The following is a 27616-nucleotide window of genomic DNA, read 5'->3' as shown; positions in this document are numbered from 1 at the left end:
CTAAGGGGTTAATCTCAGCTACTATTGTTTGTGCCAAAAAACAGATTTGCACACTAACAATTTTACTAATGGAACACCTATATCTAATCGAAGAGTTTATTAAAGATACAGAGTCCATAAAATTCATATTAAAATTAGGCAGATATATACATGAAAAAGTGGTGGCAAGCCATAATAAAGTAAATTAAACCATAAGGGATGAATAGTGTAATAGCCTTAATACAGCAAGATACAAGGTAGTGGCAGGGCATTCCATTTGGTCTATTCCATTTTTTAAAATTGTTATACCTTTCAGTATGTCAGCATGTGCCTTAGGGTGCGTTCACACGAGCGCATAAACGGCGCGTTTTTGCGACCAAACTTATATACGTGACCATCTGAGGCAATGGTTTCGAATGTATTCGTTCACATGGGTGATTTTACGGCGCGGAAAAACGGCAACCCGCGGAAAAACGGACATACGCGACCGAAATACGTGCTGGCGAATATTCGATGGCCAAAAAGACGGTTTGAAAAGTAGGAACAAACGAAAATACGCTTTCTAGCTCTGGTCGTGATCGGCGAAAAACGGTCTTTCCGGCGATTATACACTGCGCTCATGCGAACGTAAATACGCCTACGCTCGTGTGAACGCACCCTCAGGGCGCATTCGGACGACCGTATATTGGCCGGGTATTCACGCCGGCCGATATACGGCGTCTCTCTCTGCAGGAGGAGGAGGCTGGAAGAGCCGGTAGCAGTGCTCTGAGCTCCCGCCCCCTCTCCGCCCCCTCTCCACCCCCTCTCCGCCCTTCTGCACTCTTTGCAATGAGAGGAGGTGGGATGGGGCGGGGCTAAGTGGCGGGAATTAGCTTCGCCCTGTTTCAACTCTCCTCATTGAAAATGGTGCAGGGGTGTGGAGAGGAGGCAGAGAGGGGGCGGAAGCTCAGAGTACTGCTACCGGCTCTTCCAGCCTCCTCCTCCTGCAGAGAGAGAGAGACGCCGTTTATCAGCCGGCGTGAATACGCGGCCGATATACGGTCGTCTGAATGCACCCTTAGGGTTATGACTGTTTTTCAACTTTTTTCAAAATATTGATTTTCTTGATGTTGCATTTCATGAACATTTGCCTATATGTTAGTTTTCTGGTGTTATTTTCTTTTGGTCTTTTGGACCTCCCGCACCCAATATCATTTCATTTTTGCCATATACGACAAATAACAACAAATAGGAGTTTATAGGTTGGTAAAACATAATAAAGAAAAGAAGCCTATCCACTAGAAAAGCATTAATGCAGCCTTGGCTATATGAATTTGTCAGCAAGGTTACTAGGTCATGTGCAGAGTTTAAATAATGAGTCACAGGATGGATAAGTGCTGGATAGTGATGCTCTAAATTCAGTTTATTTAAAGGGGTTGTCTCGCGGCAAACATCAAAATTTTACCTTACCCCATTCCCCCTGTCACCCATCTGGCATAAAATAGCAATTTAAAGCGGTTTTTAAACCGCTTGCTACTCACCGATCCGACGAAATATGGAGTTATAAAAATCTTCTCCCTAAGATGGCCGCCGGTCCTTTCCCAGGGATGCACTGCGGTTTTCTCCCATGGTGCACCATGGGCTCTGTGCGGTCCATTGCCGATTCCAGCCTCCTGATTGGCTGGAATCGGCACACGTGACGGGGCGGAGCTACAATGACGACACGGTGACCAGCTCTCCGGCACGAGCGGCCCCATTCACCAGCCAGAAGCGCGGACTGCGCAAGCGTGTCTAAAAACGCCAGAAGACATCAGAATTAGACGGATCCATGGCGACGGGGACGCTAGCAATGGAGCAGGTAAGTGAATAACTTCTGTATGGCTCATATTTAATGCACGATGTATATTACAAAGTGCATTAATATGGCCATACAGAAGTGTATAACCCCACTTGCTGCTGCGAGACAACCCCTTTAAAATTGGTTTAAACATTGTTAGCATCGTCAATTCTCATGTCTAATGGTATGTATTTTTTTTTCAGTTGTCATGCTTCAGGCTGAAACAACATCTCGTTAGGTGCAGAGTTTTTTTTTGTTTTTTTTTTTATTTTTTTTTTTACAATTTAAGAAAATGAAAATCGTCTTTGAGAGTTATATGCTAAAAGTCATCATTTGTCACCACAGGCTTTCAAATGATAAAAATCACTAGTGGATGTTGAGATTAAGTTCAGCTCTGAGGACTCCCTGGGGCCACTTTTTGTTTCTAGCTGACTGACACATCCTTCCCTTCTCTGCGTCCTCACGTGACTTCTTATGTGAGAAGATGTTAACGTGCTACAATTATGCTGTTTGGCAAACACTATGTGTTTCACATCATGATTTTGCTAAGCCAAAATACTTCTGAGATAGGCCGCCTGCACACAGGCAGAAATCCCGCAGCGGGATTTCCGCCGCTCAAAGCCTGCATAGGAGTGCATTACAATACGCACTCCTATGCAGACGGCCGCGGTTTGGCCACGCAAGATCTCGTGCGGCAAACAAACCGCGGCATGTCCTATTTTTGTGCGGGGCTCGCAGAGCCTCGCACAGAAATGTCACTCACCCGGCTGCCGGCCCCGGTCTGCGCATGCACCGGCTGCCTGGCAGATAAAAGAGCCGGGGCCGCCGGGTGCGGGTGAGTACGCGCTCGTCTCTGCAGGCGCTCGAGTTTGGTCTCGCGGCGAGAATTCTCGCTGCCGGATCCGACCCGCTCGTCTGCAGGCGGCCATAGTGAGAACCTCGTATATGTGCGGTGTGTGACCTAAACGTGGTCACTTCTATGTGGGAACCGGATGGTAGATCTTTAGTAACTTCAGTATTACTACAGTAGATCTTTATGCCATTAATGGTGCCTACCCCCGATCTAACGTCCCACTTATAGGGGTTTAGAAAACTGATACAGTGGGGTCCTCTTCACTTGATCCTACAAAGATCTTCTCTCCTTTCATATGACCCAACATGTCTGTGTATTACACCCATTGTTTTCGATGTGTACAGTTACACCTGTGGTGACGCTGCAGTAGAATTGAATACCTGCTGCCATGTCTATCCGCTCAGATTGCAGCTAATCAATGAGGGTCTGAAACGACACCCTAAATTACTCCTGATGCCACCATTAAGTGTTTATCACCACAAAATTTGTGGTCATGAGTTTATTTGTTGTAGTCCAGTACTTGCTCAGCCTTGCTCAATATTGATCTGAGAGTTGATGACAGATCACATCCACAGAACTTACTCAGAAAGTGACTATTTGTTTCCATATCAGCAGGAAATCGTCAACCCAATTCTGATTTAAAAGCAGGCCTGTTCTGATTAATTATTGATAATTTATTAATTTGATCATTGTCTTTCCAGGTTTATGTGCTCACAGCTGCCCAATCAGGTCCTGAAGAGCATCAGCATCATAGACTCCCCCGGTATCCTGTCCGGAGAGAAGCAGCGGATTAGCAGAGGTTGGTTCCATTCATGTATCTTGAGGATGGCACAGCTGGTTTCTCATGTACTGACTTGTTACCATTTGGGAGTCGCTGCCATGAATGAGCGCATTGATGTTTGCATTTGACTCTCTTGTCAGTAACTTCATGTGACAACCCCACCATCTGCTGGGATTAGTGTCCTCTTGTTTAATATTTCCTTTGTTCTTTCAAGAAAAGAAATCTGTTGATTCCTAGGAATTTAGCAATTTTAGATCCTTTTATTGTGGAAATAATTTTTTTTAAAATAATTGTCTTTGTAGAAGTGGTGTTTTTTTTTTTTTGTCTTATTAATATAACTAAAGCCCCATTTACACGGCACGATTATCGCTCAAAATTTGCTCAAGCGATGTCTTTTCAGTGATAATCATTGCATCGTTTGCTTTTTGGCTGACCGAAAATTTTATCTTGAGTTTAAAATCCATCATTCAGTTGCGCAGCTGATGCCGTGTTCCCCCAAAATAAGACAGTGTCTTATATTAATTTTTGCCTCAAGAGAGGCACAGTGTCTTATTTTCTGGGGTGTCTTATAATACTTACCTAACAGACGGCGTTCGGGGTCACTCGCACTGGTCTCCGTCGCTGCTGCAGGCTTCCACGAGCTCTGGCTTGCCAACAGAGCAGTTCTTCCTGGTAGTAGGGCTTGAATACCCCACCTCCAGCAAGCTAATGCTCTGATTTGGTTAATCAAGCACCGCATCAGTGCTTGATTAATCAATCGCTGCCTTTAATTGAAGGACATCATTGAATGACTGTGATTGGTTAATTGAGCGCCGCATCAGCCAATCAGAGCACTAGCTTGCTGGAAGTGGGGTATTCAAGCCCCACTCCCAGAAAGTACTGCTCTGTTGGCGTGCAGGAGGACATGGAAGCCTGCAGCAGCGCCGCAGTGCAGCGCGAGGACCTGAACACAATCTGCTAGGTGAGTATTATTATTATTTTTTTTTCTTACATGTAGAGTAGGTAAGGCTTATTTTTGGGGGAGGGCTTCTATTTCTGTAGAATCAATGCAAAAATTCACTGAAATAAGGTAAAACAGAATGTATCTAATTTATTTTTTACAGTGTTTGTTTTTTATTTAAGTATTGCTTCTTTAGGCCTCCTTCCCATGGACGGATTTCCGCTGCGTAATACGCTGCGTAAGTCCGCTGCATTGCCCGCAGCTATTAGGTTTTATTGAACCTAATAGCTCAATGCTCACGGTGTGGAATTCCATTGCGGAATTCCGCACCGTGAGATCACCTGACCTCACCTGCGGCATGCTCTATTTGCTGCGGGTGTACGCACGGACGGCTTCCATTGCAGTCAATGGAAGCCCGTCCATCACGCTATCTTCCGCTGTAGCACAGCGGAAGATAGCGTGAAACCGCTTCCCCGCCTACCGCCGCCGCGTCATATAATGCTGTGGGCGTGTCGTGACATGGCCCGGCGCGTCACGCCTAAGTGTCTTGCGGGACGTAGGACACTGGATCCGCAGGTATGTATTGGGGTCTCTGGGGGGCGCCGTGTCACTGTCGTGTGCAGCCGGCCTTAGGCCGGGCTCACATGAGTGTATCTTGCAGTGTGGCATGCAGACTGTATGCAATGATAATGCGTACTGACTACGTGACGCCCACCGACCATGTACTATCTTGGCGTGTATGCGTGCATAATAAGTTCCAGGATAGAACACGCTGCAATTTTGTGTGTGATATGTGTGTGATATGTGTGTCAGCATGGTCTCCCATAGGTATAGTGTATTATGCGCGCAAAACCTGCTTGTGTGAGACAGCCCTAATACTGCAGCTTTATTATACAGAGTGATCGGGCATGGCTGGTGATAAGCTGCTTATCCCCCTCGTTGGTGTCCACGCAGTACCAGTCTTCCTTTGAGCCTGGCAGTGTACTTTTTGTCTGACTGATTACTAGACATACACTTGCATAAAATTATCTTGTGGCTCTTGGTTAAAGGGATTTTCTTGACTTACTAAAAAAAAAAAAAAAAATGTTTACATTCGCTGTAGACTTATTTTAAATTACCCCTTCCTTTTCAGATCCTTTTTAGATAATATGCTTTTTATACATTGTGATGTCTGTATTACACTGAGATCCTATTCTGCAACGTAGTGCATTACCATAGACTCTGGGATAGAATTTGTCTTGTGGGTGTTTGACTTGCAGCAAACAGTTTCTCAATGTTTTCAAGACTAGAAGAGCTGACCGCATTGACTTCTCTCTGATTGCTGTTTCCAAGGACTGTGATTGCCATGTGGTCAGTTTGTAGCCCACGGCATATGTCTCACACACCCAGGCTCTGACTTGTCTTGCAGCGCTGACCGTGCAGGGGCGTGTTCAGACTCTGCGCCAGTTTTCAGCATTGACTGGGAGGTGGAGCTCTTGTTGGCTGGAATCGGTGAGAAGAAATGACTGGAGTGAACAAGTTGCTGCTCTGCACTAGTCTTGTCAGGCCGCGGCGAGCCGGGCTGCAGGTCTTCTGCTCATTGCTTCTCAAAATGCTGATTAGAAAATACCTTGTCCACGTTCTTGTTTAGGGCAAGTCCAGACATGGAGAGTTTTTGCTGCAGATATGGACGTGAATCGATGCTAGATCCACAGTGAATCCGTAAAAAGATGTGCATGAGTTACATGCAGGGTTTGCCAGAGATATTGCATTGTAAATGGGTGATATATGAAGTGAAGATCTGCTCGTAGAAATGAGAATGTCAACAGAATGCTTGTATATTAGTGCAGGAATTCTCAGCTATCTGTGGATACTGCTTTGAAAAACCTTACCCCTTGTATGGTACTGCAAACTGCCCTGCAGACCAGCCGGGTCTATGTGTGCATAAGAGGTGTATATAGTGTGTTTATATGTATGCAGGGTATAGTAAGGGGATATATGTTTTCTTAGATGGATCAACTGAGACTTTTTAATCCTCAACCACGTCTTACAAAAACTATGAACCCCTTTACAAAAAAATCTGCAAGCTTAAAGGATCATTTTTTTTTTTTTTGGTTTTTTTTAAATTCAGCCTATTGACCAATCTGATAATGATTCTATATAGAAAAACTTGAACATGATATGGGACCTAGAAGGAATTGCACCCCGTGTCTTGTTCTCCTCTCTATATGCCATATAGCGGAGTGGGTTGCCCTGAAGCAGGTTTCTCAGCATGTCTCGGTCAGTAGTCTGCAGCTGACACGTTAAGCGTTTATATTTGATGAATAATTTATCCTCCCATTCTTTGTTCTGAATGTACATCCCCAGCTTACAGCCACTATATTTACATGCGGTGAGGGCTACATGGCTTGTCGTTTGCCTGGAGTGAATCCAATGTGTTTGTTGACTAGACTATAGCTTACTGCACACATTCATACCAATCTACCCTAATTGCTTAAAGGGGTTTTCCAAGTGGCCATGTGGAAAAAAGAATAAAATGGGCAAAGAATGAATAAATTAGGCTAAGAATGAATAAAAAGGTGTCCGCCTGTTCAGCTGTTTATACACAGGTGGGACTAAGGCCTCATGTCCACGGGCATGCACGGATTCTGAGTGTGGAATCCCGCAGCGGATGCCACCCGTGCCCGCTGACATGAGGCAAAAAATACATTAACTCACCTGTCTGGACTTGGGTCGGGTCTCCTCCGTCGTGGCCAGATCTTCTTTCTTCTGCATGGCGGATGCACTCGGCATGCTGGCCAGCAGTGTCAGCTGCGGGTGTGCTGCAGTCCGGACAGTTTCCATTCACTACAATGGAAGCCATCCTTGTAGGATCCACAGAAAAATAGTGCATGCAGTGTTATCTTTTTCTTGCGTGTGAAAAAAATGACATCCGCAGGTATTTTTAAATACGTGCGGATGCCCAATGTTAGTCTATGGGCATAATGAACTGCGGATCATTTGCACGGGAGACCCACGCAGATTCCACAATTGAGTTCTGCTCGTGGGCATGAGGCCCTAGCTTTCAGGCATTTATGGCCCATCTTGTGGATCTACCGTAAGTATCTGAAATGTAAATAACTCTTTAATGCTTTGACTTTGACTTTATTTAGCCTGGGACTACCAAAACCATTTGGTTCCCCCACTGTTTAGAGCAATACACTGGATCGCTTGACAGTCGCATTCACTTACAACCTTTATAGAGCTATCGCACAACCAAATATTACTTTCTAAAATGGCAAAATATATGAAAGACCTCGGAGGAAACAAGTGGCATTAAATTTCTGACTATTGCACTAGCAAACTATGGTGAAGATTGGTTGCAAAAAATATACAAGAAAGGAGGATTCTGACAATCTGATGTAGTCATGTAATGTTAGAGAAGCGGTATCGCACTATAGTAATAGTTTCCATAGTATGTCATCACATCGCTGGTGGTTAGAAGGGTGGATGTGGAATACATTCAAGGATCACTTCTCCTAAGGCTATGTTCACACTTGGACATTCCCAATGTAATTTTGTTTTATATTATTTTAGAAATAATTGTGATCTGTTGGAGGAAGGTTGGCCATGATGGATTTGGGTAATTGATACTGCATAAGACTTTACATAATACTCTTATTTGGAAAGCAGCAGGTTCTGTGTAAATGAATCATCACTTTTTGCCTTATTCAGTTCTTATGTGCTTATCTCTGCAGTTGTATTATTTAAAGCAGTTTCCCTTTTTGATCCTGACTAGACCATTCACCAATCAGCAGGAAGATTAAAACCACTTGAAGTCGGCACTGGCTCCAACTTTTTGTGGGCCCTTGAGTGATGGTGTCAGTGGGCCCCGTTGCTCTGTGTCCTAACATATGCAACAGTAAAATTGCAACAGTGTATTCCACAGTTTTTTTTCGTTTTTTTTCCCTCCTCATTTAGGCCCAATGTCCACGGGCGGGTCGCATTCTGTGCCCGGAATCCCACTCGGAAACCAGCCCTGCCCGCAACCAGTGAGCCCTATTTACCTGTTTACCCCAGCAGCGGTGTCCGCGCAAATCTCTCCACTTCCGGGTTCGATGTACTGCGCATGGTCCTCACTGCTCGCTGTTGCACATGCACAGTACAGTTTGTTTTTTTTTCCCGCGAAATCTCCTGCTTTCCCACGGAAATTGTGGCACATCCACAGTGTCAGCTGCGTGCGGGTCGGACTGCTTCCATTGACTTCAATGGAAGCCGTTCCTGCGGGATCTGCAGAAAAGCGGTGCATGCTGCGATTTGTTTTCCGGACCACAAGGTCCGCAAAACAAATCCGCATGCTTAAATTAATTTGTGGACGCCCATGCTTCCATATTCACAGCTTGACTTGCAGGTGTCCCGTGCGGGTTCCACAAATCAAACCCGCCCGTGGACATTGGGCCTTACTGTAAGGTTAAAAGAACATATTAGATTTTTAATCCTTACAGTTTCAGCTATACCATATATGTTAATATGACTGAAATAATGTTTTGCTCTACATAGTATACCAAGCATTACTATCAACCCATCATGTGCTATAGAGAATTACCACATGAAACGACCGCTCCCACTGTGACCCGAACAACAGTAAGAATATGCTGAGAGTTCACAAACTAGAATGCTGCAGACCTTACATGTGAGCGCAATACTCATGTGACACAATCAAATAGAAGACACAATGACACTGAGTGACTCGCAGGTGACGTCCTCTGGACTCATTCCTTTTCTTCTCCATCTGCTCCAATCCTTCTTGACTTCCTTCAACTACCGTAATTCTTGCCTCTGCTGCGTTTGCCACCCAGACACCCTTTTGGATGCTCTGAAAATAAATTACAATGCACACGGTGTCCCCCAAAATGCTGTCCCATTCTGCCCCTTAAATTGTCTTTTCTTCTCTATCTGGGTCCGGACAGTAATGAAGATTTCTTCCAGCCATGACTCGTCTCCGCACACTCCCTAGCCTGCCACTACCCCCAATGAACCACTCACTTACCTGGGAAAGAGATGGCACCAGGGTGCTGTATGGGAATTAAACAAGCTGGTGGAGACGGTATGCTGCTATGAGCAATGTTCTGCTGGCATATCTTTGGTCCTGCCATTCATGTGACTGTTGTCCTGGCACATACCATATACCTAAACGTTTGTATAGACCAAGTAAAGCCCTTCATTGCAACAATATGCCAACAATGGCAGTAAACTGTGTCAGCAGAATAATTCTCCCTACCACACTGCAAATACTGTTCTAGAATGGTTTGAGGAGTTCAAGCCCCATTTACACGCAAAGATGATTGCTCAATATTCGTCAGAAACAAACCATTTTGAGTGATCATTTTGCATTAGGCATTAATGGGCTAATTAGCCCATTAGTAGCTAACTAGCTTAATTTGCATGTATTTAGAGAACAGCGCGTGTTCTGTTCTCTAAATACAACTGCTTTGTTCTGCCGGGGGCTGCTGGCTGCATCCAGTGTTATCAGCGCTGCCCGCAGAGAACACAGCATTCCTCCCTGTTATCAGGGACGAGGATTTTATGCTGACTTGAGGTCAGCGGTGGGCAAAAAGTGCCTGATGGGCATGTTTTACGCACCACAGCTGACCCTCAAAAGCCGTCGTTTGGAGGAATTGTGAGCGGCAATCGTTATGTGTAAATGGGGCCTAAGTCCCAACCTTCAGGACCTAAAAGCGGTTGGCTTTAATGTTCTGGCTGATCGTGTATAGCATCAGACGTGCTGTGATTAGTTTTGTGTGACGGCTGATAGTGGTATTTGGGGACCAATGTTCTGTACTCCGCAGGATTTCCCTATTTAGTGTTTTGATTTCCTGCCTATGAATAAGGTTAGTGGAAAATGATTTTCTTCAGACTTTGTTTTCAGGAAATGATTTAAAACAGCTGTAGTTTTATTTTCAAGATATTTGCAGGAACAAAGATAGTTGGCAACATGTGAAGCCTGGATTTTTCCTTTCAGAGTGACATTAATGGACATCTATATAAACTATGGTGGCCCACTCTGCTGGGGCAACACTAAGAGTCTCTGGATTTTCTTTATACAGGAAGTATGTTATAATTCAGGTTTGTTGAGGCAGGATCATATCCTATTCAAAGCACAATATATACAGCCCCCATACAGAGCCGCATTATGGCCATCTGAAGGAGTCCTTAACCCTTGTACAGAGTGATATTTCTTATTTTTAAAGTGCTTTTAATGCCAAGGCACTGTACAAGTGAAGAATAGGGGTTAAACTACATCGCACTACATATAAAAAGGAAATACTGCTACATATAGTTAATGTAAACCTCTACTAAATGACTGCTGCCCCTTTTACGCTGCTGAATTCTCGCTTCACAAGCGAATGAGCTGGCGACATCATCTCCAGTTTGTCCACGCTCCTGCAAACTGTTTAGACAGGCAGATTCATCATTGACTCATCCAACGAGAACTGAGGGATCTAATTGATAGAGAGGGAGAGAAGACCCTGCCTGCAAGGGCTTACAGTGTACAGTAAAAGGGGAGAGGAGACCATAGGTGAGGGTGGAAGGTGCTCATTTTATGGTGGCAGGAGGGTTATGGTAGGTTGTAGACTTGTCTGAAGAGGTGGGTATTCAGGTTCCTTTTGAAGCTTTCCCAGGTGGTAAAAAGTCTGATGGTTTGAGGTAGGGAGTTACAGAGTATAGGTAACGCAAGGAAAAATTCCTGGAGACTATTATATGACGAGCACACTTGAGTAGAGAAGGAGGTCTTACGAGAACTGGAAGAGTGCAGAGGTATCAGGATATTAGGTTAGAGATGTATGGAAGACACGTGTTGGGGACAGCCTTGCATGTCGTTGATACCGTGAACCGGATTCTCTGGGTAATGGGACAGCCAGTAAATGAATTGGTATAGGGGAGAGGCAGAAGAGTAATTGATTGATTACCTGGGTAGCAGAATTGAGGATAGATTGGGGTGGGAGGTGGGGGGTGCAAAGGTTGTGAGGGATGCACTAGTATTTTTGTTGACTCGGGTTGAAGAAAGCTCATTCTTGAGAGATGTTTTTTGGCTGGATGCGACGGGATGTGGCAAGAACCTGTATGTGCGGTTTGAAGGAGACGACAAAGTCGAATGTTACACAAAGACAAAGGACTTGTGAATCTGGTGAGATTATAAAGCCATTAATGGTGATTCATAAGTCTGGTGGGAGTGTAGAGTGAGGTGGGGGAAAAGATGATGAGTTCAGTGTTTTTCCATGGTAATTTTTAGGAAGTGGAGCAGGATATGGCCGAGGGACACTCTGGGATTTTGGATAGCAGAGAGATAGATTTGAGTGTCATCAGCACTGGAAGCCATGGGATTGTATGAGCAGTTCTAGATCATGGGTGTAGGGGTCATAGCACGAAGCCTTGGGAACACCAAGAGAGAGGGGGTGAAGAGAGGATTTGGTGTGCGGGTGGAAGACACTAAACATTCATTCAATGAGTTATGAGCAGATCCAGGCAAGGGCCAGGGTTGTGATAAGAGTTTGTAGTAGGAGGCATTGGTCAACTGTGTCATAGGCAGAGGACAGGTCTAAGAGAAGGAGCATGAAGTAATGATTTGAGGCTTTCACAGTACGCAAATCGTTAGATACATTAGACTTAGGGCCGTTTCAGTAGAGTGATGGGATTGGAAACCAGGTTGCAGTTGGTCAAATAGCACATTGGAGGAGAGGTAGGGGGACAGTTGAAAGTGGACAGGGTGTTCTAGGAGTTTTGACTGCAAAAATGAGCAGCGATATGCAGTAGTAGCTATAGATAGAGGAAGAATGAGGGTTCGTTGTTTTGGGGGTTTTTTGAGGATGGGTATGGTGGATGCATGTTTAAAGCACAAAGGAAAGATACCAGTAGCCAGTGAGAGGTTGAACAGGTGGATTTAGGGCTGAGATGAGCATGGTGGTAAGTAAGGAGGTGAAGTGAGATGGGATTGGGTCAAGCACACAGTAGTGAAGTGTGATTTGAAGTGTAACAGGGAGAGCTTGTCCCCAGTGATGGCACAGATCCCATACTAGTGTATCGCCCCTAACTGTAAATGGGCATACAGTTTTTTTCCCTCTAACTCCATATAAATCCAATGCGGGAAAAAAGTTGTTTAATGTTCTATCACATACCTTTTGTAGGGAGGCATCCTCAGAGGTGTAACTTAAAGCTCCTGGGCCCCAATGCAAAACTTGTAACAGGGCCCCCAACTATAATGTTTTATTCATAGTACTGGGCTCCCTATATGGAGAAGAAAGGCCTTATGGGCCCCCTAAGGCTCCTGGGTCCGGGTGCAACCGCATCCTCTGCATCCACTGTAGTTACGCCAGTGGGCATCCTATAGAAGCTTTATGCATGGTATAGGAGCACAGAGGCAGTACAACTCTGCACTAGGGCGTCACCTGACTCTTGTACAGATGCTTAGGCCAAAGACCTCAATACCACTATTGCTCCTGACCCCTCCATTCAGGGGGGGTGCATGCGTTCTCAATGGAGAGGGGAGAATAAACTACTGCAAGCCACCTATGGAGGTGGCTTGTCTCCAGTGTGAACAAGGAATGGGCATTATGAATTTCAGCATGTTGTTTTTTTTTTTAGTCCAGCATCCAGCATCAGGGAGAAGTGAGACCACACCATCCACAAGCCGAGCAGCCCTTGCCGGCCCCGTTGAAAAGAATGGGAGAACTCCGCGATCCACTGCCACGGCTGTGACAGCCGCGGCGGGAGGATTCCTTCAGCCCCACAGTAATGCGCGGCTGTTTCTATGTGGAAACGCCTTGCATCATCAGGTTTCCCATGGATTGCCAAGGCAATATCGCCCACCCCAGTATGAAGGAGCCCTTAAGCCTATAGACTGACTTTCCGTAGGCTGACAAGTGTAGCTATTCGAGAGAAGAGAAAGATGGAGCGACTCCTATTAAAGATGTGATCCGAATTTGGACCCGTCCTCTTTCCTGGGAGTACAAGACATGACTGTACAGTAACATCCCTGTATTCTTTCTGGCCAATTCTGAAGAAGGGGCCATGTCCCTGAAACGTGTTATTTGTGCTGGCTATCATTTGGGTTAATCCCTTAGCTTTTGTGCACTTTACATTACAAGGGTTGTGTCCATGATCCATCACTTTCTCCTTTTTACAATTAAGTGTAACTATTCTAACATGTTAGTTCCAAGTTCTGCAAGTGTCTTAAGTGACTATTGGACAATAAAAAAGTTACATACAAGTTACATCACTAAATTGTGTGTTCAGCCTGATAAGTGACATCATTTTGCGGTGCCCAGACTGCTTTCTCCTCTTGCACAGATGGTAAGGCGTTCTCGTAAGCTCTCTAATAATAGCTGCTGCTTGTATGGATTTAAAGGCGAACTCCATCTGAAACTTCACTCCTCCCAGTAGCTTTAACTTGTTGTGTAGCCTTAAAGGGCTCACGCACACATACTGCTTCATTTAAGCACCCACAGCCTATAATGAGTGTATTATGCGCCAAAGTAGAACATGCTCTTTTTTTTTGTGTTGTTTTTGTCGATGCTTGTGTAGAATGCAGGACTGAATGGCCCAATGTAAATCGATGGGCGTTTAGCACTGCGTATTAGACAGATACAATACGCCCCTGTGATTGAGTCCTTAGGGCTCATTCACACGAGCATGCGGTAAAAAGCTGTGCCTATAACGCAGCGTTTTTTCGTTGTGTGACCTGGCGTATTGCTGCATATTGCTGTGATTTTGGACTGCGCAATCTTCCTGGTTTCATTTATTTATTTATTTTTCAATCTCCTGCTCTGTCGTTTAGCGACATTGCATATAAACGCCGCACGTATGCAATGTAATTGCATATGTACAGCATTTTACATGCCCCCATAGAGAACAACAGGGCTTTATCGCGCGTAATAGAATATACGCAAGTGTGAATGGATCTCTGAAAATCAAAGTACTTTCATTGTCTCCATTCACAGCGCATTATGCGGGCGTATATTGCGCATAATACGCTGGTGTGAATGAGCGCTTACTGTAACCACAATCTGCATCACTGTTTAGGTTAAGGGGACTGTCCTGAAGACCAAATGTCTTTGCCTTTTTTTTTTTTCTTAAAGGAGGTGGGTGGGGGTGTCTTGGTGTTTTTTTACTGTAAAGTCCTGTTTTCTCCCCGACTTGCATGTTCTGCAGAGATAAGGGAGTTTTTAGTTACTGTGAGACAGAGGAAAAAGGAAGTTTATGCAAAGCACAGCAACATTTTGTTTCTGCAGAAACCTAGACTTTTTTTTTTTACTCCTATTTTCTCCTTGTAAATATTTTTGTATAGATTATGGTGCCAGAAGTGTGAGTGCTGCGACCGGGTTACTATTGGGTGAGGGTTTTTTCCATTCTGACATGGAGCCATTTATCATTTGCGCCTGCAGTCTGTTTATACAGGCAGATAAATTGTTCACTTGTAAATCGTTCAGTCCATCACATTCACTGTATCAGTGAAAGCGAACAACTAGAAGATTGTGGTTTACACGCAACGATGTGTAAACGAGCAATTTTTTTTTAAAAATGCCTCCATAAAATGAATGGCTAAGAAGCAAACTAATTCTCGTTGTTTGTTCATTCCTTGGCCGTGTCTACACTAAACAATTATCGTTCAAATCTGCACAATCCATTTTTTTTTTTACGCTAATTGTTCCATATAAAAGGGCCCTTAAGGTACATTCCCACTTGTGTACTTGTGTCAGAGGTTCCACCACAGATCTGACTCAAAATACCAGAAAAGCATGCAGCACTTTTTTTTTCTGTCAAGCTGAGCAGGACCCTAACAGCAGACCCTATTCTAGTCCATGGAGTCCATTCTACTCTGTTCAGTTCTGTCCTGAGACAGAGCCATTTAGCCATGGGGATTCAATCCGGAACAATCCCCCGCCCCGCTCCACCTTGATTCACTAGTAATAATCGTTCCTGTGTAAAAGCACAAGAACGATTATCACTGGGGCGAGCTGTCTGGCATCTGCGCCCCACAGTTCATCCCATGTATAAGGGCCCTTAGGTTTATAAACACATTGATGCTAGGATCTTCATATACGTTGCTGGCACCTAGACACATCTCACATTGCGCATGCCATCCCATCCCTGGATACCCCTCAACTTGTTTGGGGGCTTTTCCTACCCTTGGAGACATGCAGCACACTTTGTAAACATCCTCAAAAGTAAGCAGGCTATGGATACGGCTATGCTATCTTCTCCGAATGTTGCTGATTTTAATATGACTAGAAACCTATGAGACTCTCTCCTCCACAAAACTATTGAAGCAGTGCCTCTTGCAAAGTAAAACCTTATTGGATCAAAGTTTTTTTAAAATTTTTTTCTTGATTCCTAACATGTATAATGAAAGTTTGGAAGCAGCCAACCCTTGACTTCTCTAAAGTCATGCTTCGAATGATCGAACTGCTTTGTCGCAGGGCACCCTTAAATCTGAGAACCTGTGAAACGTACAAGAGGGTGGGAGCTTAGACTTTACCAGCTACTAAGGGCTCATGTCCACAACTGTGTTTTCACCGCATATTCATTGATCCATGCGCATGTAGGCACTGCGTATTGATACGCACAAGGAATAGATCGCAGCATGCTCTATTACTTTGCGTATCACGCATTATGGGCCCTATACGTTGGTATAGGCAGCACATGAAACGCTCTCCATGTGCTATACATTGCGTATAAGCGGCTTCTTTTATAAGCATCCCAGCTCTGAAACACCCGCTCTGCGCATGTGCGTGTGATACGTGGCTATGCGCAGTGCACCAGTAGCAATACAGCAATAAACTGTCTATGATGGCAGAGCCAGTGTTTACAGAATCGGTAAAACGCTGCAGGGAGGCCCGTATAGTTTTACCGATCCACTCATAGACAGGAGGCCTTAATCGTCTTTTTCAAGAGTAGTGACTATCCCACTAGTACAGAGTCTGAGTCCGTCTAACACCAAACAAGTTATTGTTTGAAGACCTCAGAGTTCGCTCGTGCTGCCTGTTCATAGAGGCAGATACATCATAGGCTTGTTAAAACAAGAAATTGTTCTGTCATTCCCATTCACTTTAGAAGGGAATGAGTATAACTGAATGATCAGTATTTAAACCGAACAAGCAGTGAACGAGCCAAGGATGATTTTTATGCCTACATAAAATTGTGCGAAAAGCGACTCGTCATCCAAGCATTGATGGGTTTATATCGCACGATTATCAGTCAGTTTTGCTCATTTGAACGATTTTTTTGAATGATAAGGCTCTTTTACGTGGAATGATTAAGCATCCATTTTTGTCTCCTCCTATTTCACACGTTGATCATTGTCCTCTAACTTTATTATGTTACACTGTATTCTGTCGTCCTGCATTTAGACAAGGCTCTACTTATTTTGGAAAATCTTTTCCTTTTTTTTTTTTTTTTTTTTAAACAATTGTTTTGTTTTTTGTTTAATTAAAGCCAATTTCTGTAACAAATCTGCCATATAGGAATCTTCTCTAATAGTGGTTTAGACATTGAACACTTCTAGCTTAGTAAGTGTTTTTTGTACAGAGTTCCAATAGAGGTGCTTTGGGCCTTTACTGTACCTCCATCTGGCCCCAGTTCTATGCAGTCTTATATATATTTTTTTTGTATTAATATGACAAAAAAGCCATAATGTGCTCCACTGGGCTCTTTATGTTTGGCAGCAGAATTGCAATCCTAAGCTCTTGCTCACGACCTGAAGGTAGCAGTTTCAACCCCCCACTTGGTTCAGGTAGCTGGCTCAAGGTTGACTCAGCCTTCCATCCTTCTAAGGTTGGTAAAATGAGTACCCAGCTTGGTGGGGGGTAAAAGATAAAAAAGGCAATGACAAACCATCCCACAAAAACAGTCTGACAAGAAAACGTCACAATGTCCCCCTAGGAGTTGGTCATGACTCGGTGCTTGCACCAGGGGACTTTACCTATACTTCCCTAGAAGTCTTAGGAGCTGTGCAGCCTGTCATACTCCACCACTTGGGCTCCTTGCTACTGGTGAGCATGCATGGCCATCACTGTCAAACCTTCAGGATGCGCTGGGGTTAAATCTCTGGATTGGTAGGGTCTTAGTGGTCTGACCACCAGTGATCCACAGGATGGGAAATTACTTGCTGATATGGGACAACCCATTTAGTTTTCTGCGTCCTTAACGTGATTGTCTACCTTTTCAACTGCTCCTGTGAAATCGGTATTTTTAAGAATTGAAGCTTATTGGGTTATGTAGCGTTTCAGCTTGAAGTTCTTTTAAACTGTCACTACTTATTGGTGATTTTTTTTGTTGTGTTTTATCCTATTACTTATTTCAATTTTTCTTGTTTACAGGCTATGATTTCTGCCAGGTCTTGCAGTGGTTTGCTGAACGTGTTGACCGGATTATACTGCTTTTTGATGCCCACAAACTAGACATCTCTGATGAATTTTCAGAAGCAATCAAAGCTTTTCGTGGTCAGGATGATAAAATCAGAGTGGTGCTTAATAAAGCCGACCAGGTGGATACACAACAGCTGATGAGGGTCTATGGTGCTCTGATGTGGTCTTTGGGAAAGGTGATTAACACTCCTGAGGTGGTACGAGTCTACATAGGCTCTTTCTGGGCCAAGCCTTTGCAGAATACCGAGAATCGGAAGCTATTTGAGATGGAAGCTCAAGATCTATTCCGAGACATTCAGAGCCTCCCAAAAAATGCTGCACTGCGCAAACTCAATGACCTTATAAAAAGAGCCCGCCTGGCGAAGGTAAGTTAAACAAATATGCAATGTACATATTGTACCTATAGATCTTTGCAGGCAAACTATATGAACTGTACAAAAATACTAGTGACTACAAGAAACTACATGGTTAATTCAATCAACTCCTCACTGTTAAAGGTTGTAGGTTATCAGAAAAACATGGCTATATTCTTCTAAAAAATGGTGTTGTACCTCAACACCATGTATGGCATAGCAGCTTATCCTTAAAGGGATCCTTCAATTTCAGGCCAGAATTGTGCCCCATGATGGGAATAGGAGGTTGTATAATACCTGCAGTCATTCTTCTCTACCGACCCTTCCGTCTGCTAGTTTCAAGTCCCCTTTTCAGCCTTTCATGTTGGCCAATGCAGTCTTCAGATTACCTAATCCCTACAGAGCACTTATCTCGATGGGAGTGTATGCACAGAAAGGGTCAAGGGAATAAGGGACCAGGTGAGTACAAGACACATCGCCCCATCACCTAAGCTATGAGCATCATAACTTAGTTTATGATGCTTCTAATTGCTGATGGGTTTCATTTAACCATCTCATACATTTAATAGTTATTTGTGATATATTTTGGATCCTTGTTTTGTGTTACGGAGTGGCAATAACGTGTAGGGAAAAAATTGTCAATTATACCCACTTGTATATATTTGCCAATAATAAGACCTACTTGTCTTATTTTCTCTTATGACAATGGAACATTGCACCGTTGGCATCCGATCAGGATGTATAATCTATCTCAGTTCCCAGGACTTTAATGAGGGACGGGATGGTGACAGAACACCAAAAATATGTCTTGGTTTGTGCTACTATTAATGCCCTTGGCTGGTTGCGGTGGAGGGAAATGTTGTATGTCTTGGCTTTTGTAAGGAAGACAAATCATTTCCTCTTGTAAAGCTTGTTGTTTGACTTGTGAAAACCTGGATAACCTGTCTGGCCTGTGCACTTCATGGGTCTCGGAAGGAATAAACTGGAACGCCCCAGAACTTCCAGAGATAGAAATCCTCTGGCCTGTGATGAAGTTCTAGAACTCGCAAGGGAAGTGCAAAGGTATTTTTTGCACTTATGTCATACAATGTGCTGAAACATATTGTTACTTACAGGGTGAAGGAAAAATACTAACACTGCGGTTGTTGCAAAGGCAAATCTGGAGCCTGATAAACTGCTACACTTGGACGGACGCTCGGGGGCCTAGATTATCACATTTTATGGACTATTTTATACAGATTGGTTTTACCAAGCTTCACAAAAGTACAGATATAATCAAAAGATGAATATTCCTCATCAGTATATATGGGCACATAGAAAACTGTCAGTTATGGCTGAAAGTCTGTTTAGAAATGGACGTATTTATAGAGATTCTGGCTGCTAGCTCATTTACACTCAGACAATCTTTCAAATGATTGAAAGAGCAACAGTTTTAGCGATCATTTTGCATAAAGTGTTAATGGATACTAATGTCCATTAACCCTTTATAATCTTCATTTGCATGTAAAGGGGACTCCAGGAGCTGTTTGCAGAGCCCAGCATGTGGTCTGAACTCTGCACACAGCTACTTTTTGTTCTTGCATAGCCTGTAGGCAGAATTCAGTGTTTCTGTGGCTCCTGAGGAGAACACAGCCTGCGGTCCCTGTTGTCTCTCTCCGGCTGAACAATGGATTTTAAGCTCACCTTAAAATCCTTGTTCAGCTGAAAAGCGAACGATGGCAGTGTTTACACGCAACGATTATCGCTCATATGCCATTGTTTGAATGAATTTTGAGCGATAATCGTTGCATGTAAACGGGTCTTTAGTATCCAAAAATAATGAAACCACATAGTTCAGTACAGATGACACTGGGACCAGGGCCCAGAAACCCTTATACTCACAAAGGTGATTAACAATCAGGCATGTAAGGTAAAAACCCGCTGCCGTTCCACATGGTAAGCAATGTCAGAATAACCACCTAACCCAAGTTTTGTCTGCCGGCTTCATCTGGGGCTGATACTAGGAAACTGCGCTGTGTGGAGATTGTGATCAGCAGCGGCTCTCGTTTTATATGCCTCTTGATCATCTTTGGGAGTATCTGTGGTTTATTCTATGGGAGTTGGGAGAGGCCACTTCCACCTGTGACTACATTTTTGAGGCAGTTGAGGGCATATAAGTACTCTTTCAAGAAGAAATTGGAGGAGACATCTAAAGAAATGAAAACCCCATTGAAAGAAATGGAAAAAAAACAGAAGTGTTGATTTTCCTTTTTCTCTTACTTAGGCTAGCTGCACATGGGCGAGCGCGGTACTGGGCCAAGAAACTCTGCCCAATGTTGCGCTCCCCAATGAGCATTTTTACGCGGATGTGAGGCGTTTTTCTGGCAAAATCATCTCCTATCACTTCTGTGAAGTAGCGGCGCGGCTTTCAGGCACATTACAAGATCTGCAAGTGTTTCCCATTGTTTTCAATTGGGTGCACATCACATGGCGTGCGATGTGTTTTACTGTCCCATTGAAAACGAGGACTGCAAAAAGCTAGGAGTAAATTGCGTTCATATAAACTACATGAAGAAGAGTATGAACTGGTGTGACATGTCTGCCAGTTTCTGCAGACCAACGTGCTACCAAAAGACTTGTGACTATCCTTAAGTGATTGCCACGTATCTTAGAACAGTGATAGGACTGGCATTCATGCGGTTGGATACAGACTGTTGACTTTTAGGTGGCTTCAGGGATGGAGATAAGGTAAGTGGCGCTGATTCTGGCTGCAGTTGTTTCCACATCTCCATGGTAGTAGAGAAACACTATGTGCCCCTTATCCAGCACGCCTTTCACACCATTCGCTAAAGTGCATTTTTAGAAAGGTTTAACTGTTTATAGCCTGCTGGAAACATATTGTCTATGTAAGTTTCTTCTTAGTCTTGGGGTCGTTCACACAGAAAAATTTGTGCGTTTTGGTCACGTAAGAAGACGGCGCGTTACGCAAGTGCATGAATTTACGCACTCCATATACTCAGTACAATATTTCAGTCTGTAGATACGCATGAAGATGGAACATGCTATGTTCTTTAAAATTATGGGACTGAAATACGCCATGAAAATATGCAAATGTGAATGAACCCATTGAAATCAGTGGGTTTTATTCGCAGGTATTACACTGATTTTTGCCCCACTTTTCCTCCGCACTAAACTGGATAGCTGTAGGCTTACTTTATTTGATATTGTAACTTATGTAACTTTTCTTTTTATGTTGACCCCAAAAAAAGGATGAAATGATACAGTAAGGGTATAGACTGTTTCCACACCATACTTGGTTTGGATGCGATGTACATTGTAACGACATATGCTACTGAGGAACATAAAGAATACATACAAGAGGTGTTCCATTTAATTAAGGGTTCTTCAACCAGTTGTGACAACTTGGGGGTTGTTGGCTCATCCACCACCAGATGGATGGTCGAACACCAGTAAACCACATCCAGGCCAGAAGTTAAGTAAAAACTTAGTAAATCTGTCCTTTATTGTGGTAAATCAATATAAATCATAGGGCTGGTTCACACTGCGCGGAATTGCCGTAAAATTTTCTGTTCTGACTTTCCACACAGAAATTCCGCCGGCAATCTCAAACCCAAGCCTAAGCAGCAAAGGTATAATTGTATCTTGACACGACCAGCAAGTGCACTAAACGTTCTTAAAAGGCATACAGCGGCCCCCCGCTGCAAGGGGCTTACCGAGGCGGGCTACAAAACACAGACGCCGGGCTTTTCCTGCTGCCCACAAGCGAACCCCCCGCATGTCACCTTCACATCGCTGCTGCAGGGCGGAGGGCACAGCGCTGGGGTAAACCACTCTGACAGGCGGCCAGACGCACAGTAGAGCAGCGTTACAGCTGTACTGTACGGGGGCGGCCGTAACGGGCCACAGAGACAGTGAGCTGCTCGGAGCAGGCAGCCAACGACAGGGACGCAACACACTGCCGCCGGCTGTCACTGAGCCCTCATCCTCCAGCCGTCCGGGAGGCATCCCACACAAGCAGTGAATAGTCACAGGGGAAGCCTCTGCATTGCTTATTGCTGTCCATAGTGCCTTAGGGCGAGGTATCCTTTTGTAATTCAAGTTCATAATGTAAGCCTATATGGAATAATAGCCCTCACCCTAAGCCACCACAGCTGGTAACAAGCAATGCACACTGTGCGGCTAGGACCTTCAAGGCTTGACCCAATCGGGAGCTAGGGGTGTGACAGGGGCTGCCGGTGGCGTTGAGGTACAATAATACCAGCAGCAAAGTGGATGAGATTGCAAAATCTCAGTCCACACGCTGTGGACAAGCCAGTCTTCACACTATTATTCGTCACTGTGTACACAAATACATACAAGTCCCTGGCGATTACATAACATAGACTTTGCATCTAACAAACAGGCCTCATACCTTAGCATAGCTAAAAGTCCGTACTAGACCATTGCTTGGTCTCCAATAGACACAGCGCTCAGGAACTCGTGAGCTTTTCCGTACTGCAGCTGCACTCTCCCAGGTGGTGGCTGATTAAATATTAAAAAATCTCTTTTGTGCTGGAGATGTTTTCTTAAAACCTGTTTTCAAGCCCCCTAGAGGCCACTTCTGCTACTGCATTCCTACATTTAATATAAGAAAAGCCTACAGGCACCACACTTTGACCCCTGTGCGTGACTTCTGGTGGATGGTTTTGGTGTCATTAGATTTGTGACATCCTCACCACCGCCGTAAAATCATAAAATTTTAGTTTGATACATTGAGTGAGCTGTCAGGCCAGGTCAAAGTTACTATGTTAAGTCTAGCGACGCTGTTGTACTTGAGCCCATAGTTCCGCTAGTGAGAGTCAGGCGTTGCTGAGCAACGTTCATAGTAAGTGCTTACCAGTTTGACTTCTCATGTCCCCAAAACGTAGAAGACCAAGCTGTGGACGGCAAACAGTTCAAGTAATGGTACAACGTTCCCTGCAAAACAACAAAAGTTCTTAGGCCGCCTGCACACGGCTGAACCATATTTTGTGTGTGCGGAATCTGACCCTGACAGCAGTGGCGTCCGCGTGCACCTGTTTCTGTTCTTCATCCGTACTGTGGATGGACCCGGCGGCTTTGAATGGCTCTGATTGGTTCATTAAGTGCTGCAGTGATTGGCTGAGAAGCAGCGCTCGAAAACCAATCGGAGCCAGCGCTTCCTGGAGGTAGCGTTTTTGAAACCCCTGATCAGAAAGCTCTGGCTGAAGACTACAGACTAGTGTGCCGCTGCTTCTGAGAAGTTTGGCGGAGCAGACAGCACCTGTTAGGTGACGTCTAAGACGTCTGTCGCGCATGCACAGAAGGCGCTGTCGGGATCGGGAGGCCAGAACGCCACGGGACATCGCAGAGGATGTGGGTGAATATTTTCAGCTGGCCTGATGGATCCCATCCATCAGGGCAGCTGAATCTTTAACTTTTTTTTAACTTTTCATGGAGTTTCATATGATCGCCGGCATTTGGTAAATGCCAGTGATCATGTGATGGGGGAAGGGTGTCCCGCGGCCTGGGATGACAGCTCCAGGTTGATGGCTACCTCCGCGAAGCATGGAGCCGTCATGTCCACAGCTTGCAGGATTTTAATCCTTGCAAGGAGCATGTTTTTACGTCCCTGGGGATTAAAGCCAAGCAAGCTAAGATGTAAAAACACTATGGGGTGGTCACTAGGGGGTTAAGATAGAAACCAGACCCACGGAGATGGGAATACCCCTTTAATGGTGTGCTATCAGTACAGAGGGGAGCCCGATACATGATAACTCCACAACTTGTGCCATGTAGGTCCACTGTGATCGGATCTCTGTATTTTGCTGGAAAAAGAAAATGCAAGTAGTTGCTGAAATAACCTTTCCGTTTTTATTATTTAGGCTTTCACATGAGATATTCCCCTATTTAGGCTTTCATAAATGAATTGCATTTTGTATCCGGCACACTTGTTAATTGGAACAACTCTACTAGTTAATGGATTTTTCCACAGCGTTACGTAATTGCTTTCACAATCGCATAGAAATTTTATTGGACAGCAACCAAGTCCTAGGAACTGGCAGAAATGGGCATCCCAGTGTTAGAACTTTAGATTATACACATGGGTACGACACGTTGTTATATATACCACTTGTTTCATGTCATATTCAGGGGGTATATAGAGCTGAGATCTGTGGTACTCTAGTGCGAATCCTCTCACTGGAGAAGTTAATTGGTAAATGCTTTACTTCTGTATTTATTATAAAGGCAATGGTCGGGTTTTGTGCCTCCAGACAACCATTTTAATTAGTAGAAACTGGGATGACGCTTCAAAGGATCCGAGGCCCAGCATCGGCCAGGAATGGTACTGCATGCTCACTCCCATTCACTTCAATGAGCCATCAGTATGATTTTGGGCCACTGTACATAGCTGTGCTAGTTCTGGTGTGCTCCTGTGAACAGCCGGTCAAGTGGGGTGCCAGATGCCTGACCCCTGCCAATCTTTTATTGAAGACCTATTCTGAAGATGGATAATCAATGTAAAAATAAAACTGGCACACCTCTTGTAAGAAATTATATGCAGTAAAAAAATTAGTGTTTTTTTTACCAGAATATAGAATTTACAGCATATAACATGAACTGTAATATGCAGCATTTATAATGGTACCCTATTAACCCCTTGAGTGGCAGGTTTCCTACCACCCTGTTGTGCCCACCAGGGCAGGTTTCTTAAAATGGTCTAATCATTGAATCTCAACTAATTTTGCAGTTGCGTCTCAAGAGCCATAACTTTTTCATTTTTCCATTGACATGGCCATATAAGGGCTTGTTTTTTGCGGGACAACTTGTGATTTTTTAAACAGGGGGGAGGAAAAAAAGAAATGGGGAAAAAAGAAATAAAGGGGCCATGTCATTAAGGGGTTAAATAATGTATTAACTTCCTTCTCTGGGTCATTACGACGCACACGGATACCACATGTGTGATTGTATTTTTGATTTTTTACAAAGTAAAGGGAGACAAGTGTTTTTATAATTTTTTTTATAATTTTTAACTTTTTTTTTTTTTTTAATTTAAATTTTTTTATTTTTTTTTTGTCCCTTTAGGGGACTTCCACAGGGACCCATCAGGACCCCCTGATCACATTCCGGGGGTCCGATGGTGACAGCCCTTTACATGCTGCAGTGACAGCCCTTTACATGCTGCAGTCACAGACTGCAGCATGTAAAGGGTTAACACAGCAGAGATCGGAGGTTTTCTCTGATCTCTGCTGTAAGAGCTAGTACCTAGCTGTCCTCTGACAGCTAACAACCAGCTCTCCCTGCCACAGAGACCATCGGCTTGCTTCTGACAAGCCGATGGTCTCTATGGCAACCTGTAAACAAAGCAGGGAGATTGCTGGGAGATCGGCAATATCTTCTGCTGGTTTTTCAAAGCCCTTGCACTGCTCTGTGTGGGACTGTGCAGGCAGAGCACACTGTCACAGCTTGTGGCATTGTGCTCTGCAGCTCCCATAGTGATACATAGCCCGGAAATCTTTCGAGCTTTATCGCTATGGGCAGTGGAGCTCGTCCCGGAAAATTTCCGGGCGTGCCACTCAAGGGGTTAAATGTTGGTTAATCTTTATAGCATTTTTAAAATATGTCTATGGGTATGTGCCTTATGTTTGGCCAGTGAGCTCAGCTGCGCGCCCTCTCAAAATCTCTTACCAGGTGAAATCTCTTCTCTACATCGTAGAGGTGTCTAGTGGTCAACAAGCTCTACACAAGTGGAAGAAGAGGTCACTACACACAAGTAGCCTCTGAGAGCCTTTATAGGCCAAGGGGGAACCACTTGTAGGGCCTCAGGTGACAAGACCGCTCATCCAATCACATCACAAATCTAATCATTTACATACCTGCCTGAGATGGAACTGGAAGTTTTGCAGCAAAATGACAACTCCTTTAAGCGGCTTGGTTTTCCTTTTCTCTCCTCCTTGACTGCATATGGGCTAATGCCCGTGGACAGTTTTCCCACAGCGTTATTCCGCAGCTATTAGCTTCTATTTAACCTAATAGCTTTCTGCCTTGCAATGTTCACGCTGTGGAATTCCACTGCAGATTTCCGCAGCATGAAAGAAATTGCGGCATGTTCTATTTGCCGCGGAATACCATGCGTCCGGCTTCCGTTGTAGTCAATGGAAGCCGTCCGTCCCGCGATAGTTCCGCTGTGCTCACAGTGAGTACGGGGTCTTTGTGGGGCACCGTGTCGGACTCTGCTGCGACATTCTGCTGGCAGAGTCCGACACGGCCATGGACATGAGGCCTATGTGTTTTAAAAAAAAATGATTAGATAGTTTAGTTATTTTTATTTGAAAATAGCCTTCCTGTATACTCCACGAACTACTCTTGACATTAACTGCTTCAAAATACTGTCTGAAAGCTCTCCGTGTTTAAATTAAAGGGGTTGTCCCGCGAAACAAAGTGGGGGTATACACTTCTGTATGGCCATATTAATGCACTTTGTAATGTACATTGTGCATTAATTATGAGCCATACAGAAGTTATTCACTTACCTGTTCCGTTGCCAGCGTCCCCGTCTCCATGGTGCCGTCTAATTTTCAGCGTCTAATCGCCCGATTAGACGCGCTTGCGCAGTCCGGTCTTCTCCCTTCTGAATGGGGCTGCTCGTGCCAGAGAGCGGCTCCTCGTAGCTCCGCCCCGTCACGTGTGCCGATTCCAGCCAATCAGGAGGCTGGAATCGGCAATGGACCGCACAGAAGACCTGCGGTCCACCGAGGGTGAAGATCCCGGCGGCCATCTTCGCAAGGTAAGTAAGAAGTCACCGGAGCGCGGGGATTCGGGTAAGTACTATCCGTTTTTTTTTTCTTAAAACCCCTGCATCGGGTTTGTCTCGCGCCGAACGGGGGGGGCTATTGAAAAAAAAAAAAACCCGTTTCGGCGCGGGACAACCCCTTTAACACAGAAAGCGAATGATCCAATGTTTTTTCTTTCTATATTTACATTGTCGGATCGATCATTTTATATGTCACATGTGTCAAACACAAGGCCCGCGGGCCGAATCCGGCCCGCTGCCTCGTGCTATGTGGCCCGCGGCATGCCGACGCCGCTCACCACTGAAGCGATTACCAGCTGGGGGGCCGCAGCTCCCCGCTGGCAATCGCGCTATTACCGCTGTTCCCGGCGTACACTGACTTCAGTGTAAAGCCAGGATCCTCCTCCCCTGAGTCCCCTGCTCTTCAGTTCCGCAGGAGAGGACTCAGTGAGGAAGCATGCCGGGCGCACACACTGCCGACAATGTGTAGCCAGGATCAGCGCGAGCAGGAGAGCGGCACTGACTGCAGGGAGCAGGTAAGTATAAGGGTTGGGGGAGGGTTAATATTACTGCTGCTGGGGGGGTTTAATATTACTGCTGCTGGGGGGGGGGGTTTAATTAATATTACTGCTGCTGGGAGGGGGGTTTAATTAATATTACTGCCGCTGGGGGGGGGGGTTAATATTACTGCTGCTGGGGGGGGGGGTAATATTGCTGCTTG

General features: G+C 44.7%; 1 protein-coding gene across 1 annotated transcript in view; it reads left to right on the top strand.

Moving 5' to 3' along the window:
• EHD4 (EH domain containing 4) overlaps positions 1-27616 on the top strand; it is a 60507-nt gene that overhangs the window by 25561 nt on the left and 7330 nt on the right. Inside the window, exons 3-4 of the mRNA XM_066608324.1 lie at positions 3350-3447; positions 17704-18116. Of these exons, the coding sequence (XP_066464421.1) occupies positions 3350-3447; positions 17704-18116 (511 nt within the window). The remainder of the gene's footprint in view (positions 1-3349; positions 3448-17703; positions 18117-27616) is intronic.

Source organism: Eleutherodactylus coqui, chromosome 6 (assembly GCF_035609145.1).
Source record: "Eleutherodactylus coqui strain aEleCoq1 chromosome 6, aEleCoq1.hap1, whole genome shotgun sequence".
In the NCBI taxonomy this organism is placed as follows: Eukaryota; Metazoa; Chordata; class Amphibia; order Anura; family Eleutherodactylidae; genus Eleutherodactylus; species Eleutherodactylus coqui.
Note: the sequence above shows the minus strand (reverse complement) of the source record. Positions and strands in the feature narration are given on the sequence as shown.